At 42.8% G+C, this 19,407-nt stretch overlaps 1 protein-coding gene across 1 annotated transcript in view; it reads right to left on the reverse strand.

The window, feature by feature from the left end:
* Myo3b (myosin IIIB) overlaps positions 1–19,407 on the reverse strand; it is a 338,238-nt gene that overhangs the window by 188,945 nt on the left and 129,886 nt on the right. Inside the window, exons 9-15 of the mRNA XM_035446507.1 lie at positions 13,238–13,334; positions 11,995–12,111; positions 11,126–11,230; positions 8,539–8,622; positions 7,217–7,419; positions 2,635–2,733; positions 2,172–2,286 (exon numbers count right to left, since the gene is read on the reverse strand). Coding sequence (XP_035302398.1) covers positions 2,172–2,286; positions 2,635–2,733; positions 7,217–7,419; positions 8,539–8,622; positions 11,126–11,230; positions 11,995–12,111; positions 13,238–13,334 — 820 coding nt within the window. The remainder of the gene's footprint in view (positions 1–2,171; positions 2,287–2,634; positions 2,734–7,216; positions 7,420–8,538; positions 8,623–11,125; positions 11,231–11,994; positions 12,112–13,237; positions 13,335–19,407) is intronic.

The raw sequence follows: 19,407 nt of genomic DNA on the forward strand, positions 1-19,407 counted from the left end.
TAATAATTAACTTAGGTTGGTGTATTCCCAAATGAATTAATGTGAGACACGGAGAAGATACACACAGTGACACTGTCACTTCCCTGCTATGCACTGGAGAGATACACACAACACACTGTCACATTCCTGTTATGAGCTGGGAAGGTATACACAAAGATATACCAGATACTCCTGGGGAGTATACTGGGGAGATACACCTAGGGACATATACACAGTGGCATGTTACCACACTCCTGCTGTACACCGGAGAGAGGATACACAGCAACAGCCATTATACTCCTGTTACTCTTTGATCAGGCACACATTAAGAAGGTTTGCCGTCTTTCTCCCTTCTTTCTTTTCCTATCAATTTACACTGTCATTTTTTGCTTTTATTGTACCCACCACCTCATGCTCCAGAACAGCCTGCCTCAACGACATATACTGAAACGCTTAACTGCTTCTCTTAAATTTACTGTTAAACAATCGGCATCTGTCTTATTATCAGCAGCCATGCTGGCTAGTTTCACATCAACCCCACACAGCCATTTCAGAAGCGGGAACCTCAACTCAGAAAATGCAGCGACTTTCTGAATTGATAACTTATGTAGAAGGATGTCGGTCACTATGAAGAGTGTTAACAATGAGTTGGTGCTGTAAGAGAGCAGGCTGAACAAGCCATGAAGAACAAGCCGGCAGGTATCATTCATCCATGGCTTCTGCATCAGTTCCTGCTTCCCTAGATAAGCTTTAAAATGAAATAAGCCTCTCCCTGCCCAGGTTGCTTTTGGTCGTGGCATATTATTACAGCAACAGAAATCCTAAGTAAGACAGAAGCCTATTTCTATCAGAATAATATCATTGTGCACTCTCTTCTGAAACTAGGGCCAATCACATCACAGCATTCTATCACCATCTTTTATTCATCAAAGCAAGCTATCACCTCCCCCATTGGGCTCCCTTCACCATGAATCCTGTCCCCCTTTAAGGATATATGCCCCACACTTTGGCACAACCACAGGCATGGGTTTGTACTTTAAAGAGCTTCATTTCTCCCTCTGCTGTCAACTCTTCTGATGACGTGTAACTGATAAGAATGACCTCCATAAGTTAGTCACCATAAAAATCCTTTAACAGTGCAGGAACCTGCTAAACTGCCCTCAAAGGAGCTGAGAGAAATGTATTTCTATTTTTATCTTGACTTTTGGGATATTTCCCCTATCCATTTATGGTATTGAGAGCCCAACAACAATGAACAGATATCTAGAAAAAATGAAATATATTATTAGGACTAAAATCAACTATGCTATGGAGAAAAGGGCAGGTCACACTCATTGGATTACAGAAAAACTGCTTTATCCATTTAGCTGTCCCAAGGTAAGCAGAATGTTCTGTAATCTAATCTCCTAAGATTTAACACTCTAGCTTTCCCCTTAATCACCCACCCCCTCTTCCAGCAAAGCGAAAGAGCCTATGTTCTTACAAAATTGATGGCATGAAGCCCAGAAACTATGAAATAATGTATCATGGAACAATATTTGATCCTAGGGTTATAGATACTGTGTGTCAACCCTAGCGTGTATTTAATAGAGAAAGTCTATATGTAGTATGATGAAAGTGACATAATGCCTACAGCCACGGTTAACAATGTGCAAGTATGGAGAGGGAATTAACTGCAGAGGCATTGGGAGAGTTTTAATTAGTTTGTCAGATGCATAAAGAGCTACTTGCAAAAATATGTCCTACGGTTTACAAATAGCCTATACATTCCCCAACCCCGTCCCCCTCCCTTTCAGAAGCAATATCAACTCAAAATATGGCAGTATTCTCTTGTTATATTCTCTCATCTGTTGTTATAACCAGGCTGAGTTTATGGCAATGGTAATATTTGATAGTGCTTGGTCCTTACAGCCATGCCTCTCATAATTTATGTTCATTTGGGCATCTTGATTTGGTCATTCTTGAATGACCATTCTGATTTGGTCATTCTTGGTTGGGCCAGAAAGTCTGCACTCCAAACAAGTTCTCAGCATATGACATGTGGACCCTTAGACCACATGTTGAGTAGACATGTTATCTCACAAGTGACATGCATTTCATAAGTGTCCAGCAAGTTAAAACACCCATGCCTTCTCTCACACCCATCTACAGACATTGACAATGAGTTCGTGTCTCTCTTGACCAGCATGTACCTTGTTAGTGAATCCAATAATCTTGAAGCAATGCTGAATGGCTTCAAACCGTCTCTGGTAAGACTCCTTGGAAGTGATGTCCTGCATGACTCTTCCAGTTTCGGCAGCTATGTATCTGCACAAAGTGGAACATGACCCAGCATAGTAAGTACTCAGTACACAGCACTGTAGGCCAGGACAGGTGATACCTGGGCTTCTTTGAAAGGGTATTTCCTTCACAGGCTAATACTGTGCCTGGGAGAAAGGGCTGTAGTTGAGCTTTCAATCACTCTAAACAATGCAAGTGCTGAGATGTGATTCTTTCCCCCTCCTCTTGCATAGTTAACTTAACAGAATGAGTTTCCAGTTAAGGAAACAGCTCCATTTACTTCCCGATTTGTCAACGGCTTAACTGAACACTCATTCAAAATTAACCAGCAACCTCCTCACCACCCGCAGCAAGGGGTCTTGCAATAACGCTTACCTAGGAGGCTTTTCCTCAGGAAGCCTGAACTCAGAAAGTCTCTTTTGGTGATAAAGACCAGCATAAATATAGTAAAATATGTGAAAATTTTTCTCTCCCCTGAAAAAAATTGAGGAAGAAGTTTTATGTATTCCATATTCCAGGCTTTCCTGACATAAATAATTGATTTCATTTCATCTGTTGTACAAAATATTATTTTGCAACAAATTTACATATGTAGGCAATTAAATATGTATCATCCCAATTACAAAACAGCAATAAGCAGTAATATTCATACAGTAATAATGACAATGGCACTTTACCAAAAACATGTATCTTCACTATAAACTCAAGGAAGTTCTAGAACTAATTCAGGTAGCAGCTCAGGTTGCATGCAACTGTCTTTCCATGCAGCTACTGGTCCTTTGCATGCAACAATCTTTCTATGTTGCTCCTGGTCCTGTGCATCTGTGTCACAAGCCCTTGTAGCTTCAGAGAGTGGGAGTCCAGCCTACAGAAACCAGCCCAAAGCCCTGCTTTACTGGAGCCTCACTTGGAAATCCCACAGCAGTCCAGAAAGAATTCGTTTCAGAGCTAAGGTTTGCACTCTCCCAAGGTGTGATGCTTTCAGATACCCCTAAAAATGCCATTCCTCAGACCCGAATGCCTCCTGCTGTTCACCTCTCTTTGTTTGTTTGTCTTCTAAGTTTGGGTTTGTTTTTTGAACATGTAGGGGGTGTTTTCCTGAACGAATGCCTGTGCATCACCTGCATGCACTACTCATGCAGGTCAGAAGTGGGCATTGGATCTTCTGGAACTGGAGTTACAGAAATTTGCCAGGTACTACATGGGTGCTGAGAACCAATCCTAGGTCATTAGCAAGAGCAACAACTACTTTCAACTACCATCTTTCCAGTCCTTGCCCACATCTTCTAAGCCGCCCTGGACAAGCTGCCCAGTGTGGTCATTGTGTCAGCAAACAATGTAAACGGAACTGAGACATGCGTGCCTAGACACTGCACAGCATGGGGCAATGTCATGACACCAAAAGCATGATCATTTTTTGATAAGTAATTTTCATTGCTAGATCACAAAGGATTTGGGAGTTTTAGAAACTGATAACTTCAGCACAATTTTGAAAAGTGCAGCCTTAGATCCCCCCTTTTTTCCCAGCTGATATACCTACGGTGGGAAACCCTGCTGTCCACCAGTGTCACTTTACAGGAAGAAGCCTGGTTTGTCTCTTCCTCTTTCCCTGTCTGTGGCTTGGTCCCACTCCTCTCTTTATCCTCTCCCAAGTATCCTTATCTTCCTTAGGCTGTTCAACCTGCTTTATCACTGTATTCGAGATTCCACTACTTGTCATTTGTCGCTCATTTGCTCACTGAACATTATTGTGTTGTTTTATTTGTCTTTTTTTTTTGAATCCAGGATCTTGTACTTTCACGGCAAGTACTCCACCACAAGCTACAACCCCAGCCATCAGCTTACTTCTTGTGACCCTCCTGCCTCCACTTCCCAGTGCTGAGATGACAAGGTACATGACACCATGCCAAGTTGCCCTTATTATTTAAAATACATTTTATTGTGTGTATTTGAGGTATGTAGCATGACACAGAATAAACATAGATGCTTTTAAGAGATTATTATTTCAATGGATAAACTTACTAAATATCAATTATGGCAGGAACTACTCTGGATGCCAGAGAAACAGGACTAAGAGGATTCACACCCCTTTGGAGCATGCCTTCTAGACTGAGTTAGATGGCTGTAAATATTGTCTCATATTGCTTTCTACATGTGTCACAAAGGCCTAACAATGCCGACCTCCCAAGGTTGTTGAATGAGATGGAGAGTTGTTAAAGGCTTTTCAGGTCCTGTCCTTCTAACTGTGGTGGCTCTTCCTTTTTCTGGGCACACCCAAGTGTCCTATTTCCTGGTCTCCCACCTCCAGATGAGGTCATCTGAAGGTCTGACAAATGGACATTGAATAAATAGCCTTTCAGAGGCTGGGCAAGTGTAAGACAGTTTTCTGAGCTCCTGTGTGCAGACTTCTCTCTCCCTGTTTCCCTTCTGTCTACAACTCCTCACAACTCCTGCTCAAGCTTCAGGCTTTGTGGCTTCGCTGTAGGGTTATTTCCCTGGATGTGGCATAGTGATTTCCATCCCCAGTATTATTCTTTATCACAGCCCCATGATTGTTTCCTTTAAAGGCCTCATGCCAAGCTCCCCTCTTGTTTCATCTAACTCTCTTTTTCTCCACACTCCTGTCTCCATTTTGTTGGCTAACTCCTAAGTGATCCACAGATCTCAGATCAAATGTCCTAAATCCAGGGGACCCATATTTCCTTATGGACCCCAGATGTACCAGCTAGTTTCACATCAACTTGACACAAGACAGGGTTATTTAGGAAAAGAGAACCTCAATTGGAGAAATGCTCCTACCAGATTGTCCTGTGGTGCATTTGGTGTAAGAAAGCAGGCTGAGCAAACCATGGGAGCAAACTAGCAAGCAGCACTCCTCCATGGCTTCTGCATCAGCTCCTCCCTCCAGGTGTCTGTCCTGCTTGCTTCCCATCCTGACTTCCTTTGATGTTGGACTGTGAGGTCAAAGTGTAAATGAAAGAGATCCTTCCCTCCCCAAGTTGCTTTTGGTCATGGTGTCTTGCCACAAATAGAACCCCTCTTTCCTCATGAACCCCATATAACTCCTTTTCCTAAACCAGATTCTGTGTTCTCCTCTTGGTCCGTTTTATCTTCGTAGCACTTACTCAGAAGCACTATAGCTTCAGCACTTACTCAGAAGCACTATGGCTTCAGCGCACTGACCACATCTGCTCTGTTTATTTATTCATGTGACACTTGTGGTCCTCTCACCCCTGCTCCCCACCATCACCACCTCACATACCCACTCCAAACTCTGGACATGAGGACTTTGACTGCCTGTTTACTCTGGCAGTCCCTGCAGAGAGCACATTACTGTCACATAGCAGGCATTCACCAGAAACACTGGTGTCCTGTAGTAATCAAAACCACTAAGAAGAAGAGTGGCTAACACTGTTAACATGAACCATATCACACATTCTTTTGATAATTTTATACAGGTGGACTTGTCAATCTTCCCAGCAAACCCATGAGGCCATTGCTGGTAGCATTTCCATTTCACAAATGAGGCTCAGAAACACTCAGTAACCGGCCCAACGTCAGAGTGTCAGAATCAGTGTCAAGCCAAGAACAACATGCTGTTGATGACTATTACTGATTACTATAATGTTTTTCTCTGTCCCATATGCCCCCCCCACAGGGTTTCGCTGAGTAGCCCTGGCTGTGCTGGAACTGACTCTGTAGACCAGGCTGGCCTCAAACTCACAGAGATCTACCTGCCTCTGCCTTTGCTTCCCAAGTGCTGGGATTAAAGGCATGCACCACCACCACCCAGTTGTAATGCTTTCCCTAAAACAAAGCCTTGTAGTTTGAATAATGTCCTTCATAGGCTTGTATATTTGAACACTAGCTCCCCAGTTGGTGGCACTGTCTGATAAGGTTATGAAACCTTTAGGCAGTGGAGTCCTTCTGGAGGGAGTACATCACTTGGAACAGGCTTTGAGGTTTGACCGCCTGACCAGACTTCCTGTTCTCACTCTTGGTTTCCTGTGTGTTGATGAATGTGATTGGCCAGCCTCCTGCCCCTGTTATCATCTTTCCCAGTCTTGATGGACTGTATCCCCACTGGAACTGTAAGATAAAGCAAACCCTTCCTCTCCCAAGCTTTTCAATCACAGTAGTCTATCACAGCAAAAGGAAAGTAATTAATATATAGTCTAATTGCATTCTCTCCCAATTGAAAGAAATATTTGTGCAATATTCTCAGTTTTTTTATAGACATTTAGGAATACGGTGAATTGTTTTTTTTTTTTTCAAGGCAGGGTTACCCTTATAACGTCTCTGTGTTACCCTGGATGTCCTGGAACTCACTCTGTAGACCAGGTGTTCTTGAGCTCAGAGATCTACCTGCCTCTGCCTCCTGTTGGGATTAAAGTCATGCACCACCACCATCTGGCTAATAAAATGGATTTTAAGGTATGTGCAAATTAATTATTGTTAAATTCTACCTCATACAACCAACTCAAGAGAAACAGATATACCACTCATAAAGCCCTCCCCCAAGCCCTTTGTACTCTCTCCTTAATGCCTTTTAGGTAAAACAAACAACAACAATACAAAACCAAAAGTTCCCAAAGAGGACTAGAAAGGTGGCTCAGCTGTTAAGAGCACTGGCTGCTCTTGCTTTGAGTTCAGTTTCCAGGCCGCACATGACAACTTACAACCATTGGTAACTCCAGCTCCAAGGATTTAACTAACTTTCATCCTCTGCTCTCTCACCTTAACAGGCACTCATACAGTGACCAAACACACATGCAAGTAAAACAGCCATGAACACAAGACAAAAGTAAGTCTTAAAAAAACCAACATGTTAACTACCACTGATCCTTTGCTTAAAAAATCGAGGGAGACTAAATGATAAGGGGAGATGGGACCATTAAGATTCCTGAATCCTCCAAGTTTATATTGGCATAGCAAAAACAAATACAAGTGCACCCACGCTGCCTGCTTTATAACTCTGGATTTTTCAAGGAGGTACTCGGAGATTCTTGCCCCCATCACAGCTCCAGTTGGTGTGAACATCATTTCCAGGTACTTTCCAAACCGGCTGGAGTTGTCATTGATGGCCGTGCAGGCATTCCCGAAGGCTTCCACCAAGGAGTTCACTTGGAGAATTTTCTGACGTAAGGTCTGATTGTTGGCCTGGAGGGAACAGACTGCAGTTAAGAGAAATCTTAGGAAGCAGAGACATTCCAATAATGTCTCCAGGCACCACACACACACACACACACACACACACACACACACACACACACACACACACACACACACACACACACATCACCCATGCTCCTTTACTAAGAAGCCCACTTTGGGAAAGTTAGTGTCACCCTGATGAAGGAGTCACCAGGTGCCATCAGTCAGATTCGGTGGCAGTTTGAAAGTCTGAACACATTGCATAGAAAATCCTTGACAGGTGTTTACTGCTTAGCAGTTTAGAAAGCATTCCAAATACAGACATCCTCTATCTTTTCCACTATGCTCTTCAGTAAGCCTCGATTCTAATAAAGGAGTCCTCAAACCCTAGTCGCGTGATGCACTAATGCCAAGTATAGGCTGTTCCCAGAGTAATTTTGCAATCCTTCCTTCCGTGTCCTTATCCAGGCTACAATTTTCCTTTTCCTTAATTGTTGCCCAGTGGATTCCATTTGCTATTTTCATTTTTCTTTCTTTCTTTTTCTTCCTTCCTTCCTTCCTTTCTTTTTTTGATGTTTTAATTTAAGTTGTTATTTTTTTAACTCTTTTTTAAGTTTTTAATTCATTTTATATACCAAGCACATTTTCCCCTCCCTTCCCTCCTCTCTCCCCCTCTCACCTCCTTCTCAGACAGGGTAAGGCCTCCCATGGAGGAGTAAACAAAGCCTGGAATATCAAGTTGAGGCAGGACCAACCCCTCCCCCCTAGATCAAGCCATTTGCCATTTTCCTAATCACCCCAGGGGCTTTCACTCAGTGTCTAGTCACTTCTCCCACTTAGCAACCCAATGTTTTTATTACACTGAAAACACACAAAATGATTAATTTGCCCACAATCTAGTAAATCCATGTTGGTATTATTTTTCTCACTACATGAAGTAAGGACAGCATGCTGGCATCTTAAGAGCCCAGCTATCAGGAGGCAACACAACAAAGATAAAATGTTCTTATGTGGTTCCCGATTTTAAAAAGAAGAAGAAGAATATAGTACCCCCATCTTCTGTGGAATATACAGTTGGTTCTGCAGGGGCTTCAAGCCACGATACAGAATCTGGTTGGCCCATACCTTTCCCAAGAAAGTCAGATGCTGAACGATGAGGTGGGCGCTCTCTGTCTTCCCTGATCCACTTTCTCCGCTGATGACAATGCACTGACACAGAAAGTAGAGTCAGGGAGGCATCCGACAAATTACTACACAGAAGCAACCTGTGCATTTGGTTGTGGTTTGTCCACATAATGTCCTCCACACCAGTCCTCCACTTTTCACTGCGCTATCCAGGATATGAAGAGCTGGGACAGCTGCTTGTCATTGTGTAGTATAGATACACCATTGTCTGATGGTGCTGTTCTTAATTGATCCTTGTAGGTCGTTTGGTCTATTCCTATTATAAACTATATTGCAATGAATAATCCTATACACAGGCCGTTGTATCTACATTCAGATTTATCTGCTGAATGAATTCCAAGTGGGCAATGTTCAATCAAAAAGTAAAAGTATTTGGAAAAGTAGCTATTACTGTATTGCTTGGCTAGGGACCATAGCAGCTAGCTAACTCACTAGAGTAACAGTTTGTGTTTACTAGCATATTAGAAAGGGTACAGAATCCAGGGCCAGCTATACAGGAGACATGAGCGGACTACTTTCTGTGTGCTACTACCTGAACTCCTCAGGCCCTGTGTTAGCACATATTTTTTGCACATAGAATTGGATTTCAAAGATAATTTTTTTAAGTGTATTACATACTTTCACTATTTTCATCCCAGTCTTATTCCCTGAGTTATACAAATTTTGAATGATTTATTTATTCTTATCATATGTGTACTGGTGTTTTGCCTGTGTATATATGGCTGTGTGAGGGTGTCATATTCCCTTGAACTGGGGTTACAGACAGTGTGAACTGCCATGTGGGTGCTGGGAATTGAACTTGAGTCCTCTGAAAGAGCAGCCAGTACCCCGAGTTATAAAACCTCTTAAACAAATGAGATTCGGTGAGTTTAGGAGTGATGTACTACTGAAGGTCCTGGGGAAAGTGCTCGGGGAGAAAGGCGGGATCCTACGTGCTCCTCCCTCCATCTGTTCCATGCAGCTCTCCCACGTGGCTGCCCTGGGTTGTACCCTAATATGCCAATAAAGACAAATTGAGTGTTCTCCTTAATCCTTTGAGTTGTTCTAGTGAGTTAACCAGCCTGAGAGAGGATTGTTGGAACCCCTGAACTTGTACTTTGCTTGCCAGGAGTGTGGGGATCCTGGGTACTCCATTTGTGGCTGGCCTCTGACATGTGGGCATTTTTTTTGAAGTTAACCTATAACTTGTGGGGGGCCTGTGCTAACCCCAGAGTACGTCAGGACTACACTGAATTGTAGGACACCCTGAAAAAGCTGTTTAGTGTTGGAAAACACAAAATTTGGTGTCAGAAACAAAATGGGGTTGGGGGGGGAGAAAAAGATAAAAACAAAACCTATAGCAGGCAAGCTTTTTAGCTTGAAAGTCATGTTCTCTCTGTCCGCTTCTTTCCTCCCTGGGGAATCTGTGGACAGTTTGTAAATCTACTAATGCAAAGATGGTCATCTCTAATGTCAGGAAACCTCTGTTCTGTGAATTTTATTGTGCAGTGGTTTGAGTGAGAAATGTCCCTCATGGTTTAGGGCATTTGAACACTCAGTCCCTAGTTGGTGGTGCTATTGGGGAGGTTTAGGAGGCATGGCCTTGCTAGAGGGTGTGTGTCACTGGGGATCTTGGAGAGTAAAAGTGCTCCACCTGCTTCTAGTTTGCTCTGTTTGCTTTGTGTTTGCAGTTCAAGTTGAGCACACTCAGTTGCTACACCAGCGGTCACGCTTGCTGCCACGCTTTCCCACCATGACAGACTCTTATGCCTCTGGAACTGGAAGCCAAAGAAATCCTTCCTTCTGGAAGTTTCCTTGGCCATGGTATTTTATCAACAGAAAAGTCACTAATGCACACTGTTAATAATTTTGTCTACCCTCAACAGACCCAAAAGTTTAGACTTCTTTGGTCTCTGGAAATGCATACAGAGTAAGCTCTCATAAAATTGTCTTGCCAAATTAGGCTACCTCTATTTGTTTATATAATACAGAAGTAAAAGAAAATAAGTCTAGCAAAATGGAGGTGGGGTCAAAGGTAGGATTAGCCATGCTGTGAGTTAGAAGTTTAGGTAATTAAAATTTATGAGTTAAGTTTGTGTTTCACATTGAGCTTAAATTTTATCAGTCTTGACCCTAGCCCATCAAGTTTCCCAGCAACTAGATGACATAGGGCCAGGCATTCTGGGAGTACATGCACAGGCCCAGTCATAAAGATTCTGAGATATTAATAGGAGGAAATTTCATTTATGCCATTATATATCCCATTTTTATTACAGACATTGCATATAATCAGGTTGTGGCTGCTCTATGTCCTCATTACGTCCATATTAGAAATGTCTTTATTGTGCCTCATGAGAGAAAATGAGTGTTCCCGATGTGTTATGAATGTCAAAAGGGTTTTCTCCTTCTCAGGCTTCCAGTTCCCCTGTACTGCAATTCCATTTCCCATTTCCTCAGGCTAGCCTCAGCAACCACAGGTCCAAACAGAAGTGGCACATGAACCATGTTCTACCTTGTGAGCTGGCAGAAGAGGGAGGCGAGTCCTTACCTGGTCTTTGCTGGAAGTCACCAAACACTGATATGCGTTGTCAGCTGATGCAAATATGTGGGGGGGATTTGAGGCACGCTTCACCCCATGATAGAGCCTGGAAAACTGGAGCAAAAATGCAACCCTTCAAGTGCCCCACTGGACCATCTAACACTTTCACTACCTATTACCCAGAAAAGCAAGGCTTTTCACTTTAGGGGACTCGCTGCTTCTGGAAGACTCAGGGATCTGCAGGCCTGTTTTCACCCCTGTTCTCAGATAAGGGGCACTAACTACCCTCCTCTGCCTATTCCTCTACTGAAGGGGCAGAGTATTTACAGCTTTCCCATCGCATAAGGCGATAAGAAGTGACCCAGCCCAGAGCTTGGCATGTAGCAATCATTCAATAATTGTTAACTTTTATTGCTGCTTGCTTTAAGAAGTTTCTCCCTAAGATAAAACCCCATTTATGTTCAATTGTTGTCTACAGTTCGAAATATCAGTCCCATGGCAGGAGATGAGCTACATGGATTTTTGTTTTGTTTTGGTTTGGTTTTGGTTTTTTGGTTTTTTGGTTTTTTGGTTTTGTTTTTTCAAGACAGGGTTTTTCTGTGTAGCTTTGGAGTCTATCCTGGCACTCACTCTGGAGACCAGACTGGCCTCAAACTCACAGAGATCTGCCTGCCTCTGCCTTCCGAGTGCTGGGATTAAAGGCGTGTGCTACATGGTTTTAACACTACTTCATTTTGTTTGCATGTTTGATTTTCTTTTTCCAGTGCTGGATTACATACTAAGCAATTGCTTTACCACTGAGCTACATCTTCAGCCCTAGCCTTGTGATTTTTAATCACCCACAAATGAACAAAACATGCTTTTAAAGCGGTCCTCACCTGTGGAGAGTATATGCTTAGAGTCTGGAAGGGGTTTAAGGCAATTAGAATATCTCCAACATAGGTGTAGATCAACCCGTCTGCATACCGCTTCTGCAGCCAGTAGATAATTGTGTCCTAAGAGGAGGAGAAACAGCCTTGAGGAGCATAATCAGTCGAGGCAGAGATGCTGAGAGTAGTAATGAGCTCCTTACACATTTTAGTCTAAAAAGATTAAAGCAACCCATTCAAATCTTAATGCTCTTGATGATTCTAAGTCTCTAAAATGACAGATGCCTTGAAAAGACGCAATAGTAAGGATGTGCTGAAAGAATTAAGAGTTGCTGACAGCCGGGCGTTGTGGTGGTGCACGCCTTTAATCCCAGCACTCGGGAGGCAGAGGCAGGCAGATCTCTGTGAGTTTAAGGCCAGCCTGGTGTCCAGAGCCAGTGCCAGGACAGGCTCCAAAGATACACACAGAAACCATGTCTGGGGGGGGGGGGAAGAGTTGCTAACAGTCATCGAGATAGCCAAGGAAGCTTTCAGTTGTGACTGGGCTGAGGGCAGACTTTGTCCAATCAGAAGGTTCTATTTATAATTAGATTTAACTGCATGGGACAGATTCCCTGAGCCCAACTTGGGAGCATCTCGAAGAGTAGCAATTGCTCTTCCTATTAACAGCTGAGCCGTCTTGCCAGCCCTAGTAAGTTCATTTCTCAAAAGTTACACTTAAAGTCTTGATTGTGGGAATATAGAATTGAACTGTGGTGTTACATGTCAGTGACTGAGGTGTTGGCACCCCAGCAGTAGATTCTACAGACGCAGGCCCAACTTAACTAGAAGCCCAAGCAAATGTAAGCATCACGAATGAAGAATTATAGTTTTCAGATTTCAAACATGAACTATAATAACTCCACCTGTCTCTGTGAAGGAAATGTCTCCTTGTAAAGAACAAACAACTGTCTTCAGTGTAAAGGGCATTTTTTTTATTAAATAGAAAACAAATTTAAGTTGGTGGGCTTCATTGGTCAGACCTGTGATATAGGGGATTTGCTAGGATTTTTTTCCTTCATCATTCCAAAGCTATAAATGAGCACACAGAGGGTCATAGACGCAGAATGGAGTGTCCCTTGAGCTTCACTCCACAGCTAACCAAACAATTAAATTTTTGAATGACTTTAAAAGAATGTCCAGAGAAAAGACAGGAGGCCATCTATGTGAAACACAAGCTATCCATGAGAGCTGTCTACTAAGTATTCAGTACCTCATCCAGGACCTCCAGATTGACCAAGTCACCCTCAAGGCAGTATTTGTCAGCATCCTCCACTCGATAGGGTCTTCTGGTATGCATCCTTTCATGCCTGGAAACATGAAGAGAGTATCAACATCCAGACAGCACATGCTGCGATGAGGTCGGCTCACTTGAAAAGTCAGCACGTGACACATGCAGCAACCTCAGGGACAGTGAGAGCAAAGCCCGTCTAGATGCCGCGCTCTGCCTGTAGCACCATCAAGGGAAGTCTGTATTCCACCACAGTGGAGAGCTTTACCAAGTGGACCCACCAAACATACTCTTTTTCTTTCCTAAATTCCAGCTGCAGCACTTTCAGGAGATAACTTGTGCATTTATTTTTTTCCCTGCTCAGTGTGGTACAAGGTCTGCCCAAGTGCGGTGCTTCATATAAAAGGAGCCAAAATCCCGAAACTAAGCCGCAAGAGCTCTCATTTACACCATTCTACATCCTGTTGAAGCAAAGACTTCACTGAGTTACAGCTGTTGTACCTTCCTTCTCCCAGCGTCCCCGTCCTGACTGCCAGCACCCAAACTTTTTGATACCTTTTTTAAAAAAAAACTAATTTTCAAAGAATAATGTTGTAAGCACCAAAGAGTTGACTGTGTTTTCCATTTTACCTTGTTTCAAAATCCCTTTTGTGACTTTCCCCAGAACAACTCCTCCCTTGAGGTGACCACACTCTGGAGACATGCTCTCAGCCTGTTCCTAAATGTTGGCTAAATGCATACAGGCATCTATGGGCAACACATCGGTTATGCATGTTTGATTATAAAAATTGATATTCTGGGTCTTTTACTTAACAAATGTGTTTTTTATCCAACATCATCTGTTTTGTTTTGTTAACATTTATTTATGCATGTGTGCACTTGTTCATCCACAAGTGTGTCTGCATGCCCTCGTGGAAGCCTGAAGGCAATCTTCAGTAGCCAGTTCTCTTCTTCTACCTAGGTCCTAGGGATTGAATACATGTCACTGGCCTTCTGTGGCAAGTGCTTTTACCCGCTGAGTCATCTTCTCAGACCCATACTTATAACTGCCTATTGCGGGGCATTGCTTATCAAGTATTCTGAAAATTAAATTACAATAAGTAAAAAATCCCCTTTGGTATTCCAAAGTACACTTGGTCTTGGCTTTTGCTTATTTGTTTGTTAGCGAGGTCTCATGTATCCCGGGCTGATCTCTTGGGACTCACTGTGTTAATAGATGAGGACCTTGCAAGCATACACCACCCCATCCAGTTTGCCTGGTTCTGGCAATCAAATGCAGGGCTTTGTAAATGTCATAAAAAACATACTACCAACTGAGTCACATCCTAGCCCAAGTGTAATTCTTTAAGTAATAAAATTAATTTAAGTAGGCATTCCCATAATTACCTATGTAAAATTATGATACTCATGGGGGAAAGCGTTGGCCTACAGGGCAAAAGCTCTGGCCCCTGTCTCAGAGTTGGGATCATGAGTGAGACACTCAGAAAATCCCTTAGCAGCAGCAACTCAGCCCTCTTCACCTATAAATGGAATCACTCATGACTAGTCTATCTGTACCACAGGTGGCTGTGAAAGCATATACAATCTTGGGTATAAAACTTCAAATGAGGTTTCAAAATGCAACAGGTACTATTTAAGGTCCTTATCAAAATTTGGAATCGACAGTTTGTATAACTCCTTTCATTACTTAGAATGTCATTAAATTACACCTGTAAATGCCCTCCTACGTCCTGTAAGTTCACTGGTGGGTAGTATCGCTGCTTCCCTGGTGGTGCCATATCCCCAGTATCATCACAGTTTAAAGGGTATCACCATCTGATGCAGTTCTGTCTCCCTGGGCCCCACAGCTGGCTCTGCCTGGTGTTTTGCTGTGTGGTACTGCACAACAATCATGGAATCTTCACGTGTACTCTCCTCCTTATTACACACACAGAGGAAGTAGGTAGTAAGACACCTTTGAGTCAGCTACCCAAATCCTCCCTTCCCAGTCCCCATCACGGGTAGTTTCAGGTTAGAAGGTTCATATGAAGCGTGTTAGTCATGTCCGGTACTGGGGCCAGTTTGATTGCAAAAGTCTAACAAAAAACTGGGGCTTCATTTTATTTAATCTAATCAAATCAGTAACCCAAGTGGCTAATCAGAACATTTTCTTTGTCTCTGTCTTTATGCGTAGGTGACATCAAAGAGAAACCAAACCGGGAGCTGTCAAGATAGCTCCGTGATTAAGAGTGTGCTGATTTTCCAGAAGACCTGAGTTTGATTCCCAGCACCCATGTTCACAGTAGGCAGCTCACACATGCCTGCAAACTCCAGCTCTAGGGACTCTGATATATCTGGCCCCTACAGGCACCAGCAATCATGTGCACAGACCCATACATACACATAATTTGAAAGAATAAAATGTGTGGTGCATGCTTTCAATCCTAGCACTCAGGAGGCAGAGGCAGGCAAATCTCTGTTGGAGGCCAACCTGGTCTACATAGTGAGTTCCAGGACAGCCAGGGTTACAGAAAGAGACACTGTCTCAAAAATAAATAAAATTTCTTTTTGAAGATAAAGAAATCAAGTTGGTTTAAAGTTTATTTTTTTAGTCAGGTGTGGTGATACACAGGTATAAACCCAACAGTTGGGAGGCTGAAGCGAGGGGACCAGGAGTTCAAGACTATTTTGGGCTGCATAAGGAGCTCCCAGCCAGACTGGGTTACAAAGAGACCTTGTATCAAAAAAGGGAAATGGGGTAGGGGATGCTAATTTTCAGTCACTAAGAGCATCCATCTGTATTCTTGCTTTACATTTTACTAAATAAAATACCAGGAGCATGCATATGTCTGCCCCAAATAGCTATATAAGCCTGGGGATTTTTCCCCTTAAAGTTCAACATGAAAAAAAAAACCCTCAACTTTTTAATATAATAACTGAATTATCATTCTATTGACTGCAGCCAGCTTACCTCTTTCCTTGCTTATGCCTGGTAATTGTGTGAAGTAAACCATTTGACAAAGAAAGTTAGCAAGAGTCTTGTGAGTTAAGATCATCGGCTGCTCTTGCAGAGAACCCTGGTTACATTCCCAGCGCCACATGGCAGCTCACAACTGTCTGTAACTCCAGTTCCAGGGGATCTTATGCCCTCTTCTGGCCTCCAAGGGCATGAGGCACGTGTGTGTTATGCAGACATTGCCCACAGAACTGATTCTGTTAAAGTGGAGCAAACACCTCCCACCTGTGCCTCTACCTGCTGGCAACTGAATACTCAGGGTGGACCTTGAACAGCTGCCTAAGGGTGCTGGGAAGTGAATGTTCACAGGCAGATGGGGAAAGACGTAGGAATTTGAGACCCTGGCAAACCAGCGTGCTTCCTAGGGGTGCTTCCCTCCCACCACTGCTAGCCTGGACTGCACAAAGGATGCCCTTCATGCTAGATGATGTTTTTGCAGGCAGCTAAAGAGGAAAGCACTGGTAAACCTTGGGTTGCAATCTCACATAAATAGATTCTAGCAAAAGTTGATTCTCCGTGTGCACAGACACAGTCAGACACCACCAGGATCCAAATGGGTATTTTTCCAAGCCAGCAGCAGATTTTCTGTAGCTACAACAGTAAATCTGTCTGTCTGTCTCATACATATAACCTCCAAGAATCATGCCGATGAGCTGGAATCTCATTGAAATCTCCCCACAAAGATTTAGACAAAGCAACTCGAAAAAGGTATTTTAATTGCTGTTATTAGCACTGTGTGACCGCCTCTCCTGCTGATGGGCAATTTAATCCTTAGAGATAGATTTGTTCAAGATTGTAGTCGGCAATCTAGAAGTTGGTGTTGATGCAAGATATTCCTGCACTGATAAAGATCATTCCACTCGTTCAACGAGACACACACTCACACATGCAAGCTCACGATGCACATGCACACATAAATGCATACTCACACACAGACGCACATTCATACACACATCTACATGCATACCATACCATATACATGCTCACTTAGACACACACACACACACACACACACACACACACACACACACACACACACACACACACACTCCAGTAGCTCTATTTGCCCTCTCCAGTTAGTGTCCCTCTATGAAGGATGCCTGCTTCCTTACCCTCGTGAGGGGTCCGGAGAGTTAAAAACACTGATTCCAATGCTTATTTCTTTTTTAAAAAAAAAATCCTAGACTTTAGACAAACATAAAAAGTATTATGTTTCTCTACTTTTATTTAAAATCAACAAAATTAAATTTGGTTTAATTGTATTTTTCTGTTTTCTTTAATGTTTTTTTCTCATCAGTAACTACAAACTCAGATCTTCCAAAACTCTCATGCGCCACCTAGTGCCACAACTTAAGAACAGCATCTACTAACAATTTTTTTTGCCAAATAATCCCTTGTTTAACATAAAAATTACAGATCTTCAACTTAAAAATACTTGTTTTTTTTTTCCCCAGGACAGGCTCCAACTCTATAGAAAAACTCTGTCTCAAAAAACCAAAACAAACAAAAAACTCGGGTTCTACCAAGAGGTGGTAGTCCAGGCCTTAAATCCTAGTAGTTGGGAGGCAGAGACAGGCGGAGCTCTGTGAGTTTGAGGTCAGCCTGGTCTCCAGAGTGAGCTCCAGGACAGTCAGCAGTACGCAGACAAACCATGTCTTAAAACAAAACAACAACAACAACCGACCAAAATACTTGTGTCATGTAATGTGGAGGCACATTTTAGAGAAAGCATGGGAGGAACCAGGCTTGTTAAACACACAGGTCTTTATTTTCTCCATAGGAAGAAACACACAGGTCTTTATTTTCTCTATAGGTCTTTATTTTCTCCTTCTGTCCACCCAGAAGGATGGAGTGGATGTTGTCTGACAACCTGGTGATCCTATGCTATTTTATGGAGCCAGCCTTCCTGAATCCACCAATAGCCTAAGCATTGTTTAGTTCCTCATCCTGAGCTTAGGCTCTCAGTGAATAGAACCCATTCTAATGAGAGAAGTCCCATGTACTCTACATCATCTACTGACAGAATCTATCCCTATGCTTATTAAATCCTTTCTCCTTAAGCCCTTACCCTGAGCACTGTCCATCAGTCAATAGAACTGATTCCTATCGTAAAGACCATAGATGCTTTGCTAATTTGCAAGAGAGTTCCTATGTAGCTATGTTGTGATAATTGTCACGTGTAAACCTCTTTTAGAAGTTTTACTGTGCTTCAATGTGTAAGAGAAACTGGGAGGTGAGACCCAGTGCCTGCTAAAGGCACTCCAGTTTCACTGCTCACCTCAGGAGGTTTGTTTCCCTGTGTCCCTGCCAGCTGTGATGCTTACAGGGTCCCCAACCCAGTTGAGTATCCAGAAGCTTAGATAAATAAATACATATAAATGATGGGTAATAGTAAAAGACATTTTATTAAATAAAGGTATATGGTAATGCATAGATTTGTATTTTTTTATCATACAAGGCATGCTGTCCACTACTTCTACTTTTAACATACTTTGTGTACACAGAAATATTATGTGTTCCAGATGAGCACTTAGGTTCCTGCACTGTGTGCTCTGCAGTGCTGAGTAAGCTGTGTGCACAGAGCAATGGCTGGAACCATCTTCTAAGAGGAGTGTGCTGGGGTAAGGTACAGCTTAAATGGCTCAGAAGACATTCTGAAACTCCTCCAGTCTATTCTGCCTTTTTCTGTATTTCCTACTTGTATTTATGAGGCATGTGGACTTTGGGGTTTGTGGTTAAGAGGGAAAGCTGTGTGGTCTAGGTTTGGGCTGCATGCAGTAGAGGCAGTAGGATGCAGTCAGGCAGACTTCAGGTTTCAGGAATCAAGGATGAAATTCATGTCGTAAGGTAGAAATTTGGGCAAGTCTGAACCACCAAATCCAAGGAGCTGGGGAATAGACAGAGCCAGAGACAGGGGCTGAGATTCTTAAGAAAAAGATGGACATGTGTAGAGCAGATGATGGCTTTTATGGGCTGTCTTTAGCCCAGGTCATATGTAGGGGGGCTTTTGAGAACACCAAAGTGGTTAAGATTATAGTTTACTCTCTCTGCCTGTGTTGCAGTGAAGAAATTTTGGGGTGATGCTCTTTAATAGTCCCATCTCTTTGAGAGGCTGGTCCTGTGTGTACATTTCCCTCAAAGTACATCTTTAACCCCT

The sequence above is a fragment of the Cricetulus griseus genome, chromosome 6, assembly GCF_003668045.3.
Source record: "Cricetulus griseus strain 17A/GY chromosome 6, alternate assembly CriGri-PICRH-1.0, whole genome shotgun sequence".
Lineage (NCBI taxonomy): Eukaryota > Metazoa > Chordata > Mammalia > Rodentia > Cricetidae > Cricetulus > Cricetulus griseus.